This window comes from Trachypithecus francoisi, unplaced genomic scaffold, assembly GCF_009764315.1.
Source record: "Trachypithecus francoisi isolate TF-2019V2 unplaced genomic scaffold, Tfra_2.0 Lachesis_group8, whole genome shotgun sequence".
Classification (NCBI taxonomy): Eukaryota; Metazoa; Chordata; class Mammalia; order Primates; family Cercopithecidae; genus Trachypithecus; species Trachypithecus francoisi.
In genome coordinates, this window is record NW_022681473.1 from 1,057,057 (window position 1) to 1,080,416 (window position 23,360).

General features: G+C 63.4%; 1 protein-coding gene across 1 annotated transcript in view; it reads left to right on the forward strand.

Annotated features, from left to right (window-relative positions):
• The window catches only part of MUC5B (mucin 5B, oligomeric mucus/gel-forming), a 43,735-nt gene that overhangs the window by 15,592 nt on the left and 4,783 nt on the right, over positions 1 to 23,360 (forward strand). Inside the window, 40 exon segments of the mRNA XM_033204010.1 lie at positions 436 to 592; positions 1,004 to 1,132; positions 1,364 to 1,508; positions 1,610 to 1,653; positions 1,739 to 1,936; positions 2,414 to 4,106; positions 5,010 to 5,131; positions 5,417 to 6,262; positions 6,265 to 6,375; positions 6,378 to 6,820; positions 6,823 to 6,902; positions 7,077 to 7,168; positions 7,171 to 7,596; positions 7,599 to 8,855; positions 9,114 to 9,416; positions 9,751 to 9,780; positions 10,777 to 11,641; positions 11,643 to 12,106; positions 12,109 to 12,486; positions 12,574 to 12,718; positions 12,808 to 13,154; positions 13,157 to 13,572; positions 13,574 to 14,081; positions 14,084 to 14,278; positions 14,536 to 14,646; positions 14,649 to 14,849; positions 14,852 to 14,947; positions 15,280 to 15,366; positions 16,269 to 17,089; positions 17,393 to 17,600; positions 17,775 to 18,152; positions 18,444 to 18,692; positions 18,988 to 19,169; positions 19,452 to 19,623; positions 20,811 to 21,058; positions 21,398 to 21,584; positions 21,744 to 21,969; positions 22,077 to 22,252; positions 22,375 to 22,444; positions 22,876 to 22,976. Of these exon segments, the coding sequence (XP_033059901.1) occupies positions 436 to 592; positions 1,004 to 1,132; positions 1,364 to 1,508; positions 1,610 to 1,653; positions 1,739 to 1,936; positions 2,414 to 4,106; positions 5,010 to 5,131; positions 5,417 to 6,262; positions 6,265 to 6,375; positions 6,378 to 6,820; positions 6,823 to 6,902; positions 7,077 to 7,168; positions 7,171 to 7,596; positions 7,599 to 8,855; positions 9,114 to 9,416; positions 9,751 to 9,780; positions 10,777 to 11,641; positions 11,643 to 12,106; positions 12,109 to 12,486; positions 12,574 to 12,718; positions 12,808 to 13,154; positions 13,157 to 13,572; positions 13,574 to 14,081; positions 14,084 to 14,278; positions 14,536 to 14,646; positions 14,649 to 14,849; positions 14,852 to 14,947; positions 15,280 to 15,366; positions 16,269 to 17,089; positions 17,393 to 17,600; positions 17,775 to 18,152; positions 18,444 to 18,692; positions 18,988 to 19,169; positions 19,452 to 19,623; positions 20,811 to 21,058; positions 21,398 to 21,584; positions 21,744 to 21,969; positions 22,077 to 22,252; positions 22,375 to 22,444; positions 22,876 to 22,976 (12,907 nt within the window).

Consider the following 23,360-nt stretch of genomic DNA (forward strand, 5'->3'; position numbering starts at 1 on the left):
CAAAGAGCACATGTGAAGGCAGGCAGACGGACAGGTGCACAGGTGGGCAGAAGGACAGGTGCACAGGTGGGCAGGTGCATAGGTGGGCAGATGGAGAGGTGCACAGGTAGGCAGGTGCACAGGTGGGCAGGTGGACAGGTGGGCAGATGGGCAGGTGCACAGGTGGGCAGATGGGCAGGTGCATAGGTGGGCAGGTGGGCAGGTGGGCAGGGATATAGCTGGAAAAGGACACAGGTGGGCTGGAGAAGTGGTGCTGGGGCAGCTCCTATTTGGGGCACGCTCTGAGGTATTCCGGGACCCAGGAGTCAGGGAGCTCAGAGAGCTGCCATGGGGGTGTTGAAATACAAATGGTTCCAGCGACTGGCCCTGGGCCAGCTACCCCCTGGCCGGGGGGGACCTTGGCCTGGCTGAGCTGCACCTTGGCCTCACCCCTAGGTTGACTCCACCAAGTACTACGAGGCCTGCGTGAACGACGCATGTGCCTGTGACTCGGGTGGTGACTGCGAGTGTTTCTGCACGGCTGTGGCTGCCTACGCCCAGGCTTGCCACGACGCGGGCCTGTGTGTGTCCTGGCGGACTCCGGACACTTGCCGTGAGTCGGGCTCTGTCCGTGGTGCTGAAGGGTGGAGCAGCCGGGGCAGGAGAGGAGGTGTGGCCGCCTCTGTAGGTGCATTGACCTGGGCCTGAGTCGCACACAGACATCCAACACGCATGTGCCTCCATGCGAGTGCACACATTCCTATGCACAGAGGCAGACCTGTGCAAAACCACCAGACAGGTCACCCCAGCACGAGACGGCTCCTGGGGGACGGGAGTTCCAAGGGCTGGGCTGGGGAGTGGAGGGGAAGGTGAGGCACCACCTGGCCCAAGGCCCTGCATGTCTGGGACAAGCCTGGATCTCGCCCTGGGGACACCGGCCCCCACACCCAGGGTGGGGGCTGCCCTTCACAACAATGGTGAGGGCCGGTGGGCGCCTCCTTAGCCTCCGCCCTCTGTGCCCCAGCTTTGTTCTGTGACTTCTACAACCCACATGGGGGCTGTGAGTGGCACTACCAGCCCTGTGGGGCACCCTGCCTAAAAACCTGCCGGAACCCCAGTGGGCACTGCCTGGTGGACCTGCCTGGCCTGGAAGGTGAGGGACAGCCTGTCTTGGATGGAGCCTCCTATCCTTGGGTTCCCGAGTGTACATGGGGGGCCGGGGTTCCCCAGGGATGTGGTGTAGGCTCCCTTAAACTGCACAATGCAAGCCTTGAGGGCAGGCCCCTGCTGGCTGGTAGGGGCGGCTACTCCCTACAGCATGGCGCCCCTGGCTGGAGAGACTAAAGGGCCCCAGTGAGTCTTCTGCTCACTCTGCCGGCCCTAGGCTGCTACCCAAAGTGCCCGCCCAGCCAGCCCTTCTTCAATGAGGACCAGATGAAGTGCGTGGCCCAGTGTGGCTGCTACGACAGGGATGGAAACTACTATGACGTTGGCGCAAGAGTCCCCACAGCGGAGAACTGCCAGAGCTGGTGAGGGGGTGGGGAGAGGGTGGTGCTGGGGGAGCAGGGCTGGGGAGCAGGCCCCTCAGGCTGCCACCCAGGCCCTCAGCTCACCTCTCCCCCACCCCCAGTAACTGCACGCCCAGTGGCATCCAGTGCGCTCACAGCCTTGAGGGTAAGGAAGGGCCAGGGGGGTGGGGGAGTGGTGAGGGCCGGGGCCAGGGGCTCGAAGACACCGGGTGACTCTGGTCCATCCCCAGCCTGCACCTGCACCTATGAGGACAGGACCTACGGCTACCAGGATGTCATCTACAACACCACCGATGGGCTTGGTGCCTGTTTGATCGCCATCTGTGGAAGCAACGGCACCATCGTCAGGAAGGCTGTGGCATGTCCTGGAACTCCGGCCACAACGCCATTCACCTTCACCACTAGCTGGGTTCCCCACTCCACGACAAGTAAGCCCTGCCTGGCTCTCCTGAGGCCTGGTCATGTCTGGGTAACAAGGAGGGAACCCCTGGGCTCTTGATGCAGGTGCCCTGAATGGTAGCAACAGTCCCAATCCACTGACCTGCTGAGCTCTGTCTAGGGGTGCACGGCCTCCCCAACACCCTGTGTGTCTTCAGGGGCTCCCCAGGAAGCCTCTGCACAATGATTGATGGGATAACCCAAGGGGGCAGTAAAGCTTTCCCAGACCCCATCCCATCCCTCAGCATGGCCTATCCCAGCTGGCCGGCTCCCTCAAGGCCAGGCTGCCAGGCTCCAGTCCCTCATGCAGAAATGCTCTAACCAAGGCTAAGGCAGACACCTGGGGTCCCCAGTATCCCACAGGGGCAGGGCCAGCCCTGGGACAAGGGTCCTCTGGGGCCCCTCCACCTTGTGAGGCCAGGACTGGAGGATGCTGAGCCAGGACCCCCCTCCCACACCCCTTGCAGGCCCGGCCCTCCCGGTCTCCACCGTGTGTGTCCGCGAGGTCTGCCACTGGTCCAGCTGGTACAACGGGCACCACCCAGAGCCTGGTCTGGGAGGCGGAGACTTCGAGACGTTTGAAAACCTGAGGCAGAGAGGGTACCAGGTGTGCCCTGTGCCGGCCGACATCGAGTGTCGGGCAGGGCAGCTTCCCGACATGCCACTGGGGGAGCTGGGCCAGCAGGTGGACTGTGACCGCGTGAGGGGGCTGATGTGCGCCAACAGCCAGCAGAGCCCCCCGCTCTGTCACGACTATGAGCTGCGGGTTCTCTGCTGTGAATACGTGCCCTGTGGCCCCTCCCTGGCCCCAGGTACCAGCCCCCAGCCCTCCCTCAGTGCCAGCACGGAGCCTGCTGTGCCTACCCCTACCCAGACCACAGCAACTGAAAAGACCACCCTGTGGGTGATCCCGAGCATCCGGTCAACAGCAGCCCTCACCTCACAGACTGGGTCCAGCTCAGGCCCCACGACGGTCACCTCCCTGGCCCCAGGTACCACTACCTGCCATCCCCAGTGTCAGTGGACAGAGTGGTTTGATGAGGACTACCCCAAGTCTGAACAACTTGGAGGGGACGTTGAGTCCTACGATAAGATCAGAGCTGCAGGAGGGCACTTATGTGAGCAGCCTAAGGACATAGAGTGCCAGGCCGAGAGCTTCCCCCACTGGCCCCTGGCTCAGGTGGGGCAGAAGGTGCACTGTGACGTCCGCTTTGGCCTGGTGTGCAGGAACTGGGAGCAGGAGGGCATATTCAAGATGTGCTACAACTACAGGATCCGGGTCCTGTGCTGCAGCACCGACCACTGCAGGGGAAGAGCCACAACCCCACCACCAGCCACAGAGCTGGAGACCGCCACCACCACCACCACCACCCAGGTCCTGTTCTCAACGCTGCAGTCAACAAGTAGCCTGGGGGTGACCAGCACCGCAGCAGTCCCCACCCTCTCAAAAGGACTGACATCCCCCAGATACACGGGCACCCTTGGTACAGCCACCACAGGAGGCCCCACGGTTCCTGCAGGCTCCACAGAACCCACTGTCCCAGGGGTGGCCACATCCAGCCTTCCAACACGCTCAGTCCTGCCAGGGACCACGGGGAGTTCGGGCACATGGCATCCCTCACAGCCACCCACGCCAGCCCCAACGACAACGGCAACCTCCAGAGCTCACCTGACAGGCACAGCCAGTTCCGGCTCCAAACAGCCGCTGACCACGAGCCTGGCGCCGACACTCTCAAGCGAACTGTTGACCTCTCAGGCTGAGACCAGCACCCCCAGGACAGAGACGACGCCGAGCCCCTTGATTGAGGCCACCACCAGCCAGAGCACTACCCACTGTCAACCGAAGTGTGAGTGGACAGAGTGGTTTGACGTGGACTTCCCAACCTCAGGGGTCGCAGGCGGGGACATGGAAACTTTTGAAAACATCAGGGCCGCTGGGGGTAAGATGTGCTGGGCACCAAAGAGCATAGAGTGCCGGGCGGAGAACTACCCCGAGGTAAGCATCGACCAGATCGGGCAGGTGCTGACCTGCAGCCTGGAGACGGGGCTGATCTGCAAGAATGAGGACCAGACAGGCAGGTTCAACATGTGCTTCAACTACAATGTGCGTGTGCTTTGCTGTGACGACTACAGCCAATGCCCCCACACAGCCGCCCCCACGCCCACCTCCTCCACACAGGCACCCAGACCCACCTCCATGGGTGCCACCAGCCCCACAGTGACTGCCTCCACAGCCATTGCAACCTGGAGCACCAAGTCACCAGCAGTAACAGGATCCTCAACTCTGGCCACCACTCAAACTGGCCCCAGCTTCTCCAAGTCCACAGAGAGGGTATCCCTCCCCAGTCCCTCTGCCCCTCCACCTTCCACCACCAGCCTCCTCCCTACCAGGGGGCAGCAGACCTCCCAGGCTCCATCCATGCCCACCAGTCCAACTGTGACCAGCACCCCCACAACGTCCCCCCTGGTGACCGCCCATGTGCACACAACCCTGTGGACTTCCAGCTCTGGGCCCACCATCAGGACGACCCTGCCCTCTGGCCCCCCGTCTTCCAGCACGGGCTGTGTGCCTCGCTGCACCTGGACAGACTGGTTTGATGAGGACTACCCCAGCTCTGACCCTGATGGCGGGGACTTTGAGACCTTTGGGGTCATCCGCTCTGCTGGCCACACCTTCTGCGAGCATCCATGGGACATTGAGTGCCGCTCTGAGAAGGAGCCCAACCAACACCTGGAGGCCCTGGGGCAGGTGGTGCAATGTGACGTGAGCATTGGGCTGGTGTGTAGGAACCGTGACCAGTCTGGGCCCCTGTGGTACTGCCACAACTTTCATGTGCGGCTGTTGTGCTGTGATGACAGCCACTGTGCCACCACTTCCACGAGCACCAGATCCATGGGTACCACTTCCACGAGCACCGGATCCACGGCTACCACTCCCACAAGCACCGGATCCACAGCTACCACTCCCACGAGCACTGGACCCACGGTTACCACTCCCACAAGCACCGGATCCACAGTTACCGTGCCCATGAGCACCGGTTCCACGGCTGCCACACCCAGGAGCACAGGCGCCACAGCCAGGCGCTCCTCCACCCCAGGAACAGCTCACACTGTGAAAGTGCTGACCACCACAGCCATCACAACCCAGGCCACCAGCTCCACAGCCACCCCCTCCTCCACCTCAAGCACTGCTCAGACCCCCAAAGGGTCGACCACCACAGCCACCACAAATGTGGCTGCCAGCTCCACGGTGACTTCCCACACCCCAGCAGGAACCACTGGTACCACCCTGGGTGGTACCACCTTGATCCTCACAGAGCCAACCACTAAAGCCACCGTGACCATGCCCACTGGCTCCATGGCCACCGCCTCCTCCAGCCAAGGAACAGCTCACACCCCAAAAGTGCTGACCACCACGACCATCACAACCATGGCCACCACATCCAAAGCCAACCCCTCCCCCACCCCAGCAACTGCTGCCACCCCAAATGTGCTGACCACCATGACCACGACACCCAGAGTCACCGGCTCCAAAGCCACTCCCTCCTCCAGTCCAGGAACTGCACCCACCCTTCCAGCACTGACAAGCACAGCCACCACACCCACAGCTACCAGCTTTACAGCCATCCCCTCTTCCTCTCTGGGGACCACCTGGACCCTCACAGCACAGACCACCACACCCACAGCCACCATGTCCACAGCCAGACCCTCCTCCACTTCAGAGACTGCCCATATTTTCACAGGGCTTACCACCAAGGCCACCACAACCGGGGCCACTGGCTCCATGGCCACCGCCTCCTCCAGCCCAGGAACAGCTCACACTACCAAAGTGCTGACTACCACAACCATGGGTTTCACAGCCACTCCCTCCTCCAGCCCAGGGACTGCACGCACACTTCCAGTGCGGATCCGCACAAACACCACACCCACAACCAGAGGCTCCAGGGTGACCTCCTCCTCCATCCCAGGGACCACCCACACCCCCACAGTGCTGACCAACACCACCACAACTGTGGCCACTGGCTCTTTTGCAACACCCTCCTCTAGCCCACAGACCACTAGTACTCCCCCAGCACTGGCCACCACGGTCACAACAATCACGGCCACAGGCTCCACCACCACCCCCTCCTCCACTCCAGGGAAAACTCCCATCTCCCCAGTGCTGACCACCACGGCCACCACACCTGCAGCCACCAGCACCACAGTGGCTCCCTCCTCTGCCCTAGGGACCACCCATACACCCCCAGTGCTGTCCACCACGGCCACCACACATGGGCGATCCCAGCTCCCCGAGAGTCCCCGCACGGTACCCACAGCCCGACTTCCATGGCCACCTCGGGCACCACCCACATCACAGAGCCATCCACGGTGACTTCCCACACCCCAGCAGGAACCACCAGTACCACCTCACACTCGACTCCAGCCCTGTCCACCCTCACACTCACAGCAGAACCACTGAGTCACCCCCTTCTCCAGGGAAGACCACTCCGGGCCTCACCACGGCCACCTCTAGGACCACGGCCACGGCCACACCCAGTGAGACCCGCACCTCGACCCTGCTGCCCAGCAGCCCCACATCGGCCCCCACGACCCCGGTGGTGTCCACGGGCTGTGAGCCCCAGTGTGCCTGGTCAGACTGGCTGGACTACAGCTACCCCACGTCGGGGCCCTCTGGCGGGGACTTGGAGACCTACTCCAACATCCGCGCGGCTGGAGGGGCCATCTGTGAGCAGCCCCTGGGCCTCGAGTGCCGCGCCCAGGCCCAGCCTGGTGTCCCCCTGCAGGAGTTGGGCCAGGTCGTGGAATGCAGCCTGGACGTCGGCCTGGTCTGCTGGAACCGTCAGCAGGTGGGGAACTTCAAGATGTGCTTCAACTACACTACGAAATCCGTGTGTTCTGTTGCAACTACGGCCGCTGCCCCAGCACCCTGGCCACCAGCTCCACGGCCACGCCCTCCTCCACTCCGGGGACGACCGAGATCCTCACAGAGCCGACCACACAGCCATCACAACAGTGGTCACGGGCTCCACAGCCATCCCCTCCTCCACCCCACAGACTACTCGAATCACTGAAGTATTTCCCTCCACAACCGCAACAACTGAAGCCACTGGCTCCACGGCCAACCCCTCTCTCTACCCCAGGGACCACCTGGATCCTCACAGAACCAACCACCACAGCCACCATAACTGTGGCCACTGGCTCCACGGCCACCTCCTCCTCCACTCTGGGACCACCTGGATCCTCACAGAGCCAACCACAACATTGACCACGACTGTGGCCACCGGCTCCACAGTCACCCCCTCCTCCACCCCAGCAACTGCTGCCACCTCAGAATTGCTGACAACCACGGCCACAAAACCCACAGCCACTGGCTCCAAAGCCACTCCCTCCACCAGTCCAGGGACTGCATCCACCCTTCCAGTTGTGCTGACAAGCACAGCCAACACACCCACAGCTACCAGCTTTACAGCCATCCCGTCCTCCTCCCTGAGAACCACTTGGAACCTCACAGCACAGACCACCGCACCAACGGCCACCCAGTCGACAGCCCACGCCTCCTCCACTCCAAGGACCACCCACACCTCCACAGCACTAACCACCATGGCCACCACGACCCAGGCCACTGGCTCCACGGCCACCCTCCTCACCTCAGAACAGCTCACACCTCTAAAGTGCTGACCACCATGGCCATCACCACAAGCTCCACAGCCACCCCTTCCTCCAGCCCAGGGACTGCAAGCACCCTTACAGCACTGATCACCACAAACACCACACCCACAACCAGTGGTTCCACAGTGACCCCCTCCTCCATCCCGGGGACCACCCACACCCCCACAGTGCTGACCAACACCACCACAACTGTGGCCACTGGCTCTTTTGCAACACCCTCCTCTAGCCCACAGACCACTAGTACTCCCCCAGCACTGGCCACCACGGTCACAACAATCACGGCCACAGGCTCCACCACCACCCCCTCCTCCACTCCAGGGAAAACTCCCATCTCCCCAGTGCTGACCACCACGGCCACCACACCTGCAGCCACCAGCACCACAGTGGCTCCCTCCTCTGCCCTAGGGACCACCCATACACCCCCAGTGCTGTCCACCACGGCCACCACACATGGGCGATCCCAGCTCCCCGAGAGTCCCCGCACGGTACCCACAGCCCGGACTTCCATGGCCACCTCGGGCACCACCCACATCACAGAGCCATCCACGGTGACTTCCCACACCCCAGCAGGAACCACCAGTACCACCTCACACTCGACTCCAGCCCTGTCCAGACCTCACACTCACAGCAGAACCACTGAGTCACCCCCTTCTCCAGGGAAGACCACTCCGGGCCTCACCACGGCCACCTCTAGGACCACGGCCACGGCCACACCCAGTGAGACCCGCACCTCAACCCTGCTGCCCAGCAGCCCCACATCGGCCCGCACGACCCCGGTGGTGTCCACGGGCTGTGAGCCCCAGTGTGCCTGGTCAGACTGGCTGGACTACAGCTACCCCACGTCGGGGCCCTCTGGCGGGGACTTGGAGACCTACTCCAACATCCGCGCGGCTGGAGGGGCCATCTGTGAGCAGCCCCTGGGCCTCGAGTGCCGCGCCCAGGCCCAGCCTGGTGTCCCCCTGCAGGAGTTGGGCCAGGTCGTGGAATGCAGCCTGGACGTCGGCCTGGTCTGCTGGAACCGTCAGCAGGTGGGGAACTTCAAGCTGTGCTTCAACTACGAAATCCGTGTGTTCTGTTGCAACTACGGCCGCTGCCCCAGCACCCTGGCCACCAGCTCCACGGCCACGCCCTCCTCCACTCCGGGGACGACCGAGATCCTCACAGAGCCGACCAGCACAGCCATCACAACAGTGGTCACGGGCTCCACAGCCATCCCCTCCTCCACCCCACAGACTACTCGAATCACTGAAGTATTTCCCTCCACAACCGCAACAACTGAAGCCACTGGCTCCACGGCCAACCCCTCCTCTACCCCAGGGACCACCTGGATCCTCACAGAACCAACCCCACAGCCACCATAACTGTGGCCACTGGCTCCACGGCCACCTCCTCCTCCACTCCTGGGACCACCTGGATCCTCACAGAGCCACCACAACATTGACCACGACTGTGGCCACCGGCTCCACAGTCCCCCCTCCTCCACCCCAGCAACTGCTGCCACCTCAGAATTGCTGACAACCACGGCCACAAAACCCACAGCCACTGGCTCCAAAGCCACTCCCTCCACCAGTCCAGGGACTGCATCCACCCTTCCAGTTGTGCTGACAAGCACAGCCAACACACCCACAGCTACCAGCTTTACAGCCATCCCGTCCTCCTCCCTGAGAACCACTTGGAACCTCACAGCACAGACCACCGCACCAACGGCCACCCAGTCGACAGCCCACGCCTCCTCCACTCCAAGGACCACCCACACCTCCACAGCACTAACCACCATGGCCACCACGACCCAGGCCACTGGCTCCACGGCCACCCTCCTCACCTCAGGAACAGCTCACACCTCTAAAGTGCTGACCACCATGGCCATCACCACAAGCTCCACAGCCACCCCTTCCTCCAGCCCAGGGACTGCAAGCACCCTTACAGCACTGATCACCACAAACACCACACACCACAACCAGTGGTTCCACAGTGACCCCCTCCTCCATCCCGGGGACCACCCACACCCCCACAGTGCTGACCAACACCACCACAACTGTGGCCACTGGCTCTTTTGCAACATCCTCCTCTAGCCCACAGACCACTAGTACTCCCCCAGCACTGGCCACCACGGTCACAACAATCACGGCCACAGGCTCCACCACCACCCCCTCCTCCACTCCAGGAAAAACTCCCATCTCCCCAGTGCTGACCACCACGGCCACCACACCTGCAGCCACCACCCACAGTGGCTCCCTCCTCTGCCCTAGGGACCACCCATACACCCCCAGTGCTGTCCACCACGGCCACCACACATGGGCGATCCCAGCTCCCCGAGAGTCCCCGCACGGTACCCACAGCCCGGACTTCCATGGCCACCTCGGGCACCACCCACATCACAGAGCCATCCACGGTGACTTCCCACACCCCAGCAGGAACCACCAGTACCACCTCACAGTCGACTCCAGCCCTGTCCAGACCTCACACTCACAGCAGAACCACTGAGTCACCCCCTTCTCCAGGGAAGACCACTCCGGTCCGCCTCACCACGGCCACCTCTAGGACCACGGCCACGGCCACACCCAGTGAGACCCGCACCTCGACCCTGCTGCCAGCAGCCCCACATCGGCCCGCACGACCCCGGTGGTGTCCACGGGCTGTGAGCCCCAGTGTGCCTGGTCAGACTGGCTGGACTACAGCTACCCCACGTCGGGGCCTCTGGCGGGGACTTGGAGACCTACTCCAACATCCGCGCGGCTGGAGGGGCCATCTGTGAGCAGCCCCTGGGCCTCGAGTGCCGCGCCCAGGCCCAGCCTGGTGTCCCCCTGCAGGAGTTGGGCCAGGTCGTGGAATGCAGCCTGGACGTCGGCCTGGTCTGCTGGAACCGTCAGCAGGTGGGGAACTTCAAGATGTGCTTCAACTACGAAATCCGTGTGTTCTGTTGCAACTACGGCCGCTGCCCCAGCACCCTGGCCACCAGCTCCACGGCCACGCCCTCCTCCACTCCGGGGACGACGAGATCCTCACAGAGCCGACCAGCACAGCCATCACAACAGTGGTCACGGGCTCCACAGCCATCCCCTCCTCCACCCCACACACTACTCGAATCACTGAAGTATTTCCCTCCACAACCGCAACAACTGAAGCCACTGGCTCCACGGCCAACCCCTCCTCTACCCCAGGACCACCTGGATCCTCACAGAACCAACCACCACAGCCACCATAACTGTGGCCACTGGCTCCACGGCCACCTCCTCCTCCACTCCTGGGACCACCTGGATCCTCACAGAGCCAACCACAACATTGACCACGACTGTGGCCACCGGCTCCACAGTCACCCCCTCCTCCACCCCAGCAACTGCTGCCACCTCAGAATTGCTGACAACCACGGCCACAAAACCCACAGCCACTGGCTCCAAAGCCACTCCCTCCACCAGTCCGGGACTGCATCCACCCTTCCAGTTGTGCTGACAAGCACAGCCAACCACACCCACAGCTACCAGCTTTACAGCCATCCCGTCCTCCTCCCTGAGAACCACTTGGAACCTCACAGCACAGACCACCGCACCAACGGCCACCCAGTCGACAGCCCACGCCTCCTCCACTCCAAGGACCACCCACACCTCCACAGCACTAACCACCATGGCCACCACGACCCAGGCCACTGGCTCCACGGCCACCCTCCTCACCTCAGGAACAGCTCACACCTCTAAAGTGCTGACCACCATGGCCATCACCACAAGCTCCACAGCCACCCCTTCCTCCAGCCCAGGGACTGCAAGCACCCTTACAGCACTGATCACCACAAACACCACACCCACAACCAGTGGTTCCACAGTGACCCCCTCCTCCATCCCGGGGACCACCCACACCCCCACAGTGCTGACCAACACCACCACAACTGTGGCCACTGGCTCTTTTGCAACACCCTCCTCTAGCCCACAGACCACTAGTACTACTCCCCCAGCACTGGCCACCACGGTCACAACAATCACGGCCACAGGCTCCACCACCACCCCCTCCTCCACTCCAGGGAAAACTCCCATCCCCAGTGCTGACCACCACGGCCACCACACCTGCAGCCACCAGCACCACAGTGGCTCCCTCCTCTGCCCTAGGGACCACCCATACACCCCCAGTGCTGTCCACCACGGCCACCACACATGGGCGATCCCAGCTCCCCGAGAGTCCCCGCACGGTACCCACAGCCCGGACTTCCATGGCCACCTCGGGCACCACCCACATCACAGAGCCATCCACGGTGACTTCCCACACCCCAGCAGGAACCACCAGTACCACCTCACACTCGACTCCAGCCCTGTCCAGACCTCACACTCACAGCAGAACCACTGAGTCACCCCCTTCTCCAGGGAAGACCACTCCGGGCCTCACCACGGCCACCTCTAGGACCACGGCCACGGCCACACCCAGTGAGACCCGCACCTCGACCCTGCTGCCCAGCAGCCCCACATCGGCCCCCACGACCCCAGTGGTGTCCACGGGCTGTGAGCCCCATGTGCCTGGTCAGACTGGCTGGACTACAGCTACCCCACGTCGGGGCCCTCTGGCGGGGACTTGGAGACCTACTCCAACATCCGCGCGGCTGGAGGGGCCATCTGTGAGCAGCCCCTGGGCCTCGAGTGCCGCGCCCAGGCCCAGCCTGGTGTCCCCCAGGAGTTGGGCCAGGTCGTGGAATGCAGCCTGGACGTCGGCCTGGTCTGCTGGAACCGTCAGCAGGTGGGGAACTTCAAGATGTGCTTCAACTACGAAATCCGTGTGTTCTGTTGCAACTACGGCCGCTGCCCCAGCACCCTGGCCACCAGCTCCACGGCCACGCCCTCCTCCACTCCGGGGACGACCGAGATCCTCACAGAGCCGACCAGCACAGCCATCACAACAGTGGTCACGGGCTCCACAGCCATCCCCTCCTCCACCCCACAGACTACTCGAATCACTGAAGTATTTCCCTCCACAACCGCAACAACTGAAGCCACTGGCTCCACGGCCAACCCCTCCTCTACCCCAGGGACCACCTGGATCCTCACAGAACCAACCACCACAGCCACCATAACTGTGGCCACTGGCTCCACAGCCACCTCCTCCTCCACTCCTGGACCACCTGGATCCTCACAGAGCCAACCACAACATTGACCACGACTGTGGCCACCGGCTCCACAGTCACCCCCTCCTCCACCCCAGCAACTGCTGCCACCTCAGAATTGCTGACAACCACGGCCACAAAACCCACAGCCACTGGCTCCAAAGCCACTCCCTCCACCAGTCCAGGGACTGCATCCACCCTTCCAGTTGTGCTGACAAGCACAGCCAACACACCCACAGCTACCAGCTTTACAGCCATCCCGTCCTCCTCCCTGAGAACCACTTGGAACCTCACAGCACAGACCACCGCACCAACGGCCACCCAGTCGACAGCCCACGCCTCCTCCACTCCAAGGACCACCCACACCTCCACAGCACTAACCACCATGGCCACCACGACCCAGGCCACTGGCTCCACGGCCACCCTCCTCACCTCAGGAACAGCTCACACCTCTAAGTGCTGACCACCATGGCCATCACCACAAGCTCCACAGCCACCCCCTCCTCCAGCCCAGGGACTGCAAGCACCCTTACAGCACTGATCACCACAACACCACACACCCCAACCAGTGGTTCCACAGTGACCCCCTCCTCCATCCCGGGGACCACCCACACCCCCACAGTGCTGACCAACACCACCACAACTGTGGCCACTGGCTCTTTTGCAACATCCTCCTCTAGCCCACAGACCACTAGTACTCCCCCAGCACTGGCCACCACGGTCACAACAATCACGGCCACAGGCTCCACCACCACCCCCCCCTCCACTCCAGGAAAAACTCCCATCTCCCCAGTGCTGACCACCACGGCCACCACACCTGCAGCCACCAGCACCACAGTGGCTCCCTCCTCTGCCCTAGGGACCACCCATACCCCCCAGTGCTGTCCCCACGGCCACCACACATGGGCGATCCCAGCTCCCCGAGAGTCCCCGCACGGTACCCACAGCCCGACTTCATGGCCACCCTCGGCGCCACCCCACCCACATCACAGAGCCATCCACGGTGACTTCCCACACCCCAGCAGGAACCACCAGTACCACCTCACACTCGACTCCAGCCCTGTCCAGACCTCACACTCACAGCAGAACCACTGAGTCACCCCCTTCTCCAGGGAAGACCACTCCGGGCCTCACCACGGCCACCTCTAGGACCACGGCCACGGCCACACCCAGTGAGACCCGCACCTCGACCCTGCTGCCCAGCAGCCCCACATCGGCCCCCACGACCCCGGTGGTGTCCACGGGCTGTGAGCCCCAGTGTGCCTGGTCAGACTGGCTGGACTACAGCTACCCCACGTCGGGGCCCTCTGGCGGGGACTTGGAGACCTACTCCAACATCCGCGCGGCTGGAGGGGCCATCTGTGAGCAGCCCCTGGGCCTCGAGTGCCCGCCCAGGCCCAGCCTGGTGTCCCCCTGCAGGAGTTGGGCCAGGTCGTGGAATGCAGCCTGGACGTCGGCCTGGTCTGCTGGAACCGTCAGCAGGTGGGGAACTTCAAGATGTGCTTCAACTACGAAATCCGTGTGTTCTGTTGCAACTACGGCCGCTGCCCCAGCACCCTGGCCACCAGCTCCACGGCCACGCCCTCCTCCACTCGGGGACGACCGAGATCCTCACAGAGCCGACCAGCACAGCCATCACAACAGTGGTCACGGGCTCCACAGCCATCCCCTCCTCCACCCCACAGACTACTCGAATCACTGAAGTATTTCCCTCCACACCGCAACAACTGAAGCCACTGGCTCCACGGCCAACCCCTCCTCTACCCCAGGGACCACCTGGATCCTCACAGAACCAACCACCACAGCCACCAACTGTGGCCACTGGCTCCACAGCCACCTCCTCCTCCACTCCTGGGACCACCTGGATCCTCACAGAGCCAACCACAACATTGACCACGACTGTGGCCACCGGCTCCACAGTCACCCCCTCCTCCACCCCAGCAACTGCTGCCACTCAGAATTGCTGACAACCACGGCCACAAAACCCACAGCCACTGGCTCCAAAGCCACTCCCTCCACCAGTCCAGGGACTGCATCCACCCTTCCAGTTGTGCTGACAAGCACAGCCAACACACCCACAGCTACCAGCTTTACAGCCATCCCGTCCTCCTCCCTGAGAACCACTTGGAACCTCACAGCACAGACCACCGCACCAACGGCACCCAGTCGACAGCCCACGCCTCCTCCACTCCAAGGACCACCCACACCTCCACAGCACTAACCACCATGGCCACCACGACCCAGGCCACTGGCTCCACGGCCACCCTCCTCACCTCAGGAACAGCTCACACCTCTAAAGTGCTGACCACCATGGCCATCACCACAAGCTCCACAGCCACCCCTTCCTCCAGCCCAGGGACTGCAAGCACCCTTACAGCACTGATCACCACAAACACCACACCCACAACCAGTGGTTCCACAGTGACCCCTCCTCCATCCCGGGGACCACCCACACCCCCACAGTGCTGACCAACACCACCACAACTGTGGCCACTGGCTCTTTTGCAACATCCTCCTCTAGCCCACAGACCACTAGTACTCCCCCAGCACTGGCCACCACGGTCACAACAATCACGGCCACAGGCTCCACCACCACCCCCTCCTCCACTCCAGGAAAAACTCCCATCTCCCCAGTGCTGACCACCACGGCCACCACACCTGCAGCCACCAGCACCACAGTGGCTCCCTCCTCTGCCCTAGGGACCACCCATACACCCCCAGTGCTGTCCACCACGGCCACCACACATGGGCGATCCCAGCTCCCCGAGAGTCCCCGCACGGTACCCACAGCCCGGACTTCCATGGCCACCTCGGGCACCACCCACATCACAGAGCCATCCACGGTGACTTCCCACACCCCAGCAGGAACCACCAGTACCACCTCACACTCGACTCCAGCCCTGTCCAGACCTCACACTCACAGCAGAACCACTGAGTCACCCCCTTCTCCAGGGAAGACCACTCCGGGCCTCACCACGGCCACCTCTAGGACCACGGCCACGGCCACACCCAGTGAGACCCGCACCTCGACCCTGCTGCCCAGCAGCCCCACATCGGCCCCCACGACCCCGGTGGTGTCCACGGGCTGTGAGCCCCAGTGTGCCTGGTCAGACTGGCTGGACTACAGCTACCCCACGTCGGGGCCCTCTGGCGGGGACTTGGAGACCTACTCCAACATCCGCGCGGCTGGAGGGGCCATCTGTGAGCAGCCCCTGGGCCTCGAGTGCCGCGCCAGGCCCAGCCTGGTGTCCCCCTGCAGGAGTTGGGCCAGGTCGTGGAATGCAGCCTGGACGTCGGCCTGGTCTGCTGGAACCGTCAGCAGGTGGGGAACTTCAAGATGTGCTTCAACTACGAAATCCGTGTGTCTGTTGCAACTACGGCCGCTGCCCCAGCACCTGGCCACCAGCTCCACGGCCACGCCCTCCTCCACTCGGGGACGACCGAGATCCTCACAGAGCCGACCAGCACAGCCATCACAACAGTGGTCACGGGCTCCACAGCCATCCCCTCCTCCACCCCACAGACTACTCGAATCACTGAAGTATTTCCCTCCACAACCGCAACAACTGAAGCCACTGGCTCCACGGCCAACCCCTCCTCTACCCCAGGGACCACCTGGATCCTCACAGAACCAACCACCACAGCCACCATAACTGTGGCCACTGGCTCCACGGCCACCTCCTCCTCCACTCCTGGGACCACCTGGATCCTCACAGAGCCAACCACAACATTGACCACGACTGTGGCCACCGGCTCCACAGTCACCCCCTCCTCCACCCCAGCAACTGCTGCCACCTCAGAATTGCTGACAACCACGGCCACAAAACCCACAGCCACTGGCTCCAAAGCCACTCCCTCCACCAGTCCAGGGACTGCATCCACCCTTCCAGTTGTGCTGACAAGCACAGCCAACACACCCACAGCTACCAGCTTTACAGCCATCCCGTCCTCCTCCCTGAGAACCACTTGGAACCTCACAGCACAGACCACCGCACCAACGGCCACCCAGTCGACAGCCCACGCCTCCTCCACTCCAAGGACCACCCACACCTCCACAGCACTAACCACCATGGCCACCACGACCCAGGCCACTGGCTCCACGGCCACCCTCCTCACCTCAGGAACAGCTCACACCTCTAAAGTGCTGACCACCATGGCCATCACCACAAGCTCCACAGCCACCCCTTCCTCCAGCCCAGGGACTGCAAGCACCCTTACAGCACTGATCACCACAAACACCACACCCACAACCAGTGGTTCCACAGTGACCCCCTCCTCCATCCCAGGGACCACCCACACCCCCACAGTGCTGACCAACACCACCACAACTGTGGCCACTGGCTCTATGGCAACACCCTCCTCTAGCCCACAGACTGTGGCCCACAGTTCCACAGCCACCTCCTCCTACACTCCAGGGACTACCTCAATCCTCATAGAGCCGATCACTACAGCCATCACAACAGTGGCCACGGGCTCCACGACCAGGCCCTCCTCCCCTCCGGGGACAACCAGCCTCCTCACAGAGCCAACCACCACTGCCACCATAACTGTGGCCACCAGTTCCATGGCAACGTCCTCCACTCAAGGGACGACCTCGATCTTCATAGAGCCAACCACTACTGCCGTCACAACAGTGACCACAGGCTCCACGGCCACGCCCTCCTCTACTCCGAGGATGACCGAGATCCTCACAGAGCTGACCACTACAACCATCACAGCAGTGGCCACGGGCTCCACGGCCACGCCCTCCTCCACTCCAGGGACGACCTCGATCCTCACAGAGCCGACCACTACAGCCACCACAACAGTGGCCACGGGCTCCACGGCCACACCCTCCTCCACTCCCGGGATGACCTCGATCCTCACAGAGCCGACCACTACAGCCATCACAACAGTGGCCACGGGCTCCATGGCCACGCCCTCCTCCACTCGGGGGACGACTGGGATCCTCACAGAGCCAATCAACACTGCCACCATAACTGTGGCCACCAGTTCCACGGCCACGCCCTCCTCCACTCCAGGGACGACCTTGATCCTCACAGAGCCAAACACTACCGCCATCACAACAGTGGCCACAGGTTCCACGGTCATGCCCTCCTCCACTCTAGGGACCACCGGGATCCTCACAGAGCCGACCACTACAACCATCACAACAGTGGCCACAGGCTCCACGGCCACACCCTCCTCCACTCTGGGGACGACCAGGATCCTCACAGAGCCGGCCACTACAGCCATCACAACAGTGGCCACAGGCTCCACGGCCACACCCTCCTCCACTCTGGGGACGACCAGGATCCTCACAGAGCCCACCACTACAGCCATCACAACAGTGGCCACAAGGTCCACGGCCACGCCCTCTTCCACTCCAGCGTCAACCTGGATCCTGACAGAGCCGAGCACTACAGCCATCACAACAGTGGCCATGGGCTCCACGGCCATCCCCTCTTCCACTCCGGGGACCACTGTGATCTTCACAGAGCCGACCACCACTGCCACCATAACTGTGGCCACTAGCTCCACGGCCATCCCCTCCTCCACTCCAGGGACGACCTGGATCCTCACAGAGCCGACCACTCTAGCCACCCCGACTGAGGCCACTGGCTCCACAGCCACCATACCCACAGTGCCCAGCTCCTCAGTTACCCCCTTCTCCAGCCCAGGGACTGCAGGCACCCTTCCAGTGCGGACCACTACAGCAACCACGACCATGGCCAGTAGGTCTACGGCCATCCCCTCCTCCACTGTGAGAACAGCTCGCACCCCCAAAGTGCTGACCACCACGGCCCCCAGGCCCACAGCCACTGGCTCCACGGTTCCCAGCTCATCCACCCTGGGGACCACCCACACCCCTGCAGTGCTCCCCAGCAGCCTGCCAGCCTTCAGCATGTCCACTGTGTCCTCCTCAGTCCTCACCACCCTCAGACCCACTCACTTCCCCAGCTCCCACTTCTCTACTCCCTGCTTCTGCAGGGCATTTGGACAGTTCTTCTCACCCGGTGAGTGGACGTGGATAATGCTCCTGTACCCTTTCCCCACATGCTATGCTAACCTGGGTCTGCCTGTCCTGGGAGCCAGTTGCTTTCTCCCTGCCAGCCATGCTTGTTCCCCATTGGCCTCACCTGGCTCCCCCTGGCCACACCCGGTCCCCACCGGCCACGCTGTCTCTGCCCTCCACGGTCCCTCCCTGGAACAGCTGCTCCCTTCTGCGTGGCCTCTGCCTTTGCTCCCCGGGGACTCTGGCTTGCTGGTCGCTGGGAGTGGCTCATCTCCCTGCGGTGTCGTTCTTCACAGGGGAAGTAATCTACAATAGGACAGACCGAGCCGGCTGCCAATTCTATGCCGTGTGCAACCAGCACTGTGGCCTCGACCGCTTCCAGGGCACCTGCCCCACCTCCCCACCACCAGCGTCCTCCACCCCGCTGCCCTCGCCCTCCCCTGCCCCTGGCTGTGACAATGCCAACCCTCCCCGGCAGGTGGGCCCCGCCTGCCCTCCACCTCCCCTGCTGTGTACACAGGGTCTGGGTTGGCTGGAGGCACAGCCAGGGCCCAGCCCCCGAGGCCCAACTCAGTGACCCCCCGCCAGTAGCCCCAGCTGGAGGAGGCACACAGGGTCTGGGGGCCAGGCTAGCACAGGGGCCACCCTCCCCAGGCAGGCTCTTGTGGCTACCTGGGGCTGTGGGCCACGAGGGGTGGGATGGGCAAGGGATGGGTCCCGTGAGCCGGTCCAGGTGAGGACGTGCATGTTCCTGCTGCAGGTGAATGAGACCTGGACCCTGGAGAACTGCACGGTGGCCAGGTGCGTGGGTGACAACCGTGTTGCCCTGCTGGACCCAAAGCCTGTGGCCAACGTCACCTGCGTGAACAAGCACCTGCCCATCAAAGTGTCGGACCCGAGCCAGCCCTGTGACTTCCACTATGAGTGCGAGTGTGAGTGCGTGGGCGGCCGCGGGAGTCCCCCGGGGGGCAGGTGGAGCAGAGGGTGCCATCGGACAAGCTGGCAGAATGGGGCATGGTGGGGCGTGGTGGGGCATGGTGGGGTGTGGTGGGCATAGTGAGGCATGGTGGGCTGTGGTAGGGTGTGGTGGGGCACGGTGGGGCACAGTGGGGCATGGTGGGGCGCAGTGGGGTGCAGTAGGGTGCGATGGGGCATGATGGGGTGCAGTAGGGCATGGCGGGGGTGGTGGGGCGTGGTGGGGGTGTTTGGCAGGTGGGTGGCAACCCTTCAGGAAACCATCTTGTACCATGATGTCTTGGGCTTCAGTGGTGCATGTTGTGTGAGCTCTTAGTGTGCAGGCTCTGTGTCCACAGGGCTGAAAATGCTGACACAGCCCAAAGGAGAGGGAGCAGAGGCCAGGTTGCTGAGCTTGCCTGCACATCAGCCTGTGTGGTTTGAAAGGGACCCCATCCAGGGGCTTCTGGGGCCTGGAGAAGCTCAGGATGGAAGTGGGAGCCCAGAGGAGCTTTTGTCTCCTGGGTCCTAACAGCGGCTTCCATCACTGTGCGGGACCCGCCGCTAAGAGGTGACGGCGTTCTCTCTCCTCCCCACGTCCTTGGCCCAGGGCAGCTGTTCCAAACCACCACAAGCTGGGGAGCTTAGACAATAGAAACATGCTCTCTGTTCTGGAGCTGGAGGTCTGAGATCAGGGCTACGCTCCCTGCCGAGGGTCTGGGGAGGTCCTTCCTGCCTCCCCCAGCTTTGGGGGCTCCAGGTGTCCCTTGGCTGGGACCGCATCCCTCCAATCCCCGCCCCTGTCTCTCTGTGGCCTCCCCTCTCTGTCTGTGTCTCTTCTGTCTCCTGTGGGGACACTGGTCATTGGATTGAGGGCCCACCCAGCTAGTCCTCGATGATGTCACTTCAAGATGCTTCCCTTAACCCCAATCGGCAAAGACGCTTTCTCCCGGCAAAGCCACATGCAGAGGTTCTGGGTGGCCACAGATTTCTGGGGGACACCATTGCAAACAGCGGATCCATTTTATAGACAAAGCAGTTGAGGCCCTAGGGCTTCAGTGGCTCCCCCAGGCGGCAGTCACGGTGGTGACACTGGCTGCCATGGCGCCTGGGGACCCAGGGCACCACCACGGAGCCTGCCAGCCCGTCCATCTGTGTCCCGCAGGCATCTGCAGTGTGTGGGGCAGTTCCCACTATTCCACCTTTGACGGCACCTCTTACACCTTCCGGGGCAACTGCACCTATGTCCTCATGAGAGAGATCCATGCACGCCTTGGGAATCTCAGCCTCTACTTGGACAACCACTACTGCGCGGCTGCTGCTGCCAGCTGCTCCCGCGCCCTCAGCATCCACTACAAGTCCATGGATATCGTCCTCACCGTCACCACGGTGCATGGGAAGGAGGAGGACCTGGTGAGTCCAGGCTGCGGGCGGCAATGTTGGCCCAGTCCCAACTACACCTGGGCAGGCCGACTGCAGGCCGGGTGACCCAGGTGCCGCAGCGATGGCCCGATGCCCAAGACAGCTCCCAGGAGGCAGGGAAGGCCTGCGGGGCCGCCTTAGGCCGAGTACACCTTGTGGCCTAAATGCAGTCGACCGGAGACCCCAGGCCCTCAGGAAAGAGCTGGGCTTTGGGGTGAGGGATATACAGGGGGGTCTCTGCACGTTGAGGCAGAGCCCCAAAGGCAAGCCCCACTCCCTGAGCCCACCTGGCACTGCCTCCCAGCTCAGGGTTCCCCTGGATTCCCCCAGATCCTGTTTGACCAAATTCCGGTGAGCAGCGGTTTCAGCAAGAACGGCGTGCTTGTGTCTGTGACGGGGACCACCACCATGCGCGTGGACATTCCCGCCCTGGGTGTGAGCGTCACCTTTGATGGCCACGTCTTCCAGGCCCGGCTGCCCTACAGCCTCTTCCACAACAACACCGAGGGCCAGTGTGGTGAGTGGGCGGCGGGTCCTGCCCCGGCCAGGGCTGCTGCTGGGCCTGACGACCCGGTGAGCATAGCGGAAGCCCAGGGAGGGGAATGAGTGGGGGAGGCAGGTGGGGGCTGTGAAAGGCTCCCCGGATTCCAGCCCCGCGGTGACACCTCGCCCGCAGGCACCTGCACCAACAACCAGAGGGACGACTGTCTCCAGCGGGATGGAACCACTGCCGCCAGCTGTAAGGACATGGCCAAGACTTGGTTGGTCCCTGACAGCAGAAAGGACGGCTGCTGGGCCCCGACCGGCACGCCCCCCACTGCCAGTCCCCCGGCCCCGGTGTCTAGTGCACCCACCCCCAGCCCGTGCCCGCCGCAGCCGCTCTGTGATCTGATGCTGAGCCAGTGAGTCCTCCCCTCGGGGGTTGCAGGCCCTGGGGTGCCCCCGCCTGCCCACACGCACGCAGCTCCCTGGGGCCGGGCAGAGGCATGCTGATTGCTTTGCCCCACAGGGTCTTTGCCGAGTGCCACGACCTTGTCCCCCCGGGCCCATTCTTCAATGCCTGCATCAGCGACAGCTGCCAGGGCCGCCCCGAGGTGCCCTGCCAGAGCCTGGAGGCCTACGCAGCGCTCTGCCGTGCCCGGGGAGTGTGCAGTGACTGGCGAGGTGCAACCGGCGGTCTGTGCGGTGAGTGGGGGCGGCCCTGGGCCGCCCCGGACCCCTCGGCCTGAGTGGCCTGTGTGGTGAGTGGGGGTGGTCCTGGGCTCCCCAGACCTCTCAGCTTGTCTGACACCTCTCTGTGCCCACAGATCTCACTTGCCCACCCACCAAAGTGTACAAGCCGTGCGGCCCCATACAGCCTGCCTCCTGCAACTCCAGGTGAGTACAGGGATGGCTGGCGCCTTCCCCGCCACCCAGGCCTGCCTGACTGGTCGGGGGGAGCAGGAGGAGGCCAGAGGGTATCCCGCTGGGAGTCACAGATCTCTGGGTTGCCCCTGAGCCCAGGACTCCTTGGAAAACATCCCCTGCTGCTCCCAGATGCCTTAGAGACAAGAGTCAGGCAGGGGGCACATCCCTGGCTAGGCCTGGCCCCCCATCCCCACCTGGCTCCGCCCCTGAGTCCCACCCATCCCCGACTACCCTTAGCCCCACCCAGCCCCGTCTCCAACCCCGCCCACTCTGAGTCCCGCACTCCACCCATTCGTCTCCTTCCCCGCTCCCCACTGCCCATCCTGGGGACTCACATGGATGACAGTACCAGGAGGCCTCCTGGATCTCTAGGTCCCAGGGCCTCTCTTGTCGCTCTGCAGGAACCAGAACCCACAACTGGAGGGGCTGGCGGAGGGCTGCTTCTGCCCTGAGGACCAGATCCTCTTCAGCACACACACGGACACCTGCGTGCAGGCCTGCGGTAAGCTCCTCCACCTGCCGCGGGGCACGACCCTGGGCCCGACCCAAGCACACGCAGGGTGGGAGGGGCCACCCAGGCCCGCGACATGCTCTCCCCAGCTGACCCCTGCGACCTGTTCTGTGCCCCCAGAGGCACAAGATGGCCCTATTGTGGCCCTGAGCCCTGCAGAGTCCCCACGGTCCCCTGAAGCCCCACTGGGAGGCTCCGTCCTTGTGTGATCCTGCGGTGCTGCCTCGCCTGAGCCCTGCCTCCCACCACCATGGCCGAGGCTTCCATGCACTGACAGCTGGGCTCACGGTGCCCTGGCCTGAGCTCCAGCCACATCTGACACCCCGAAAGTTCTCCAGGGCCTTCCATCCCACGGGGGAAGCAGGCGCCAGGCCT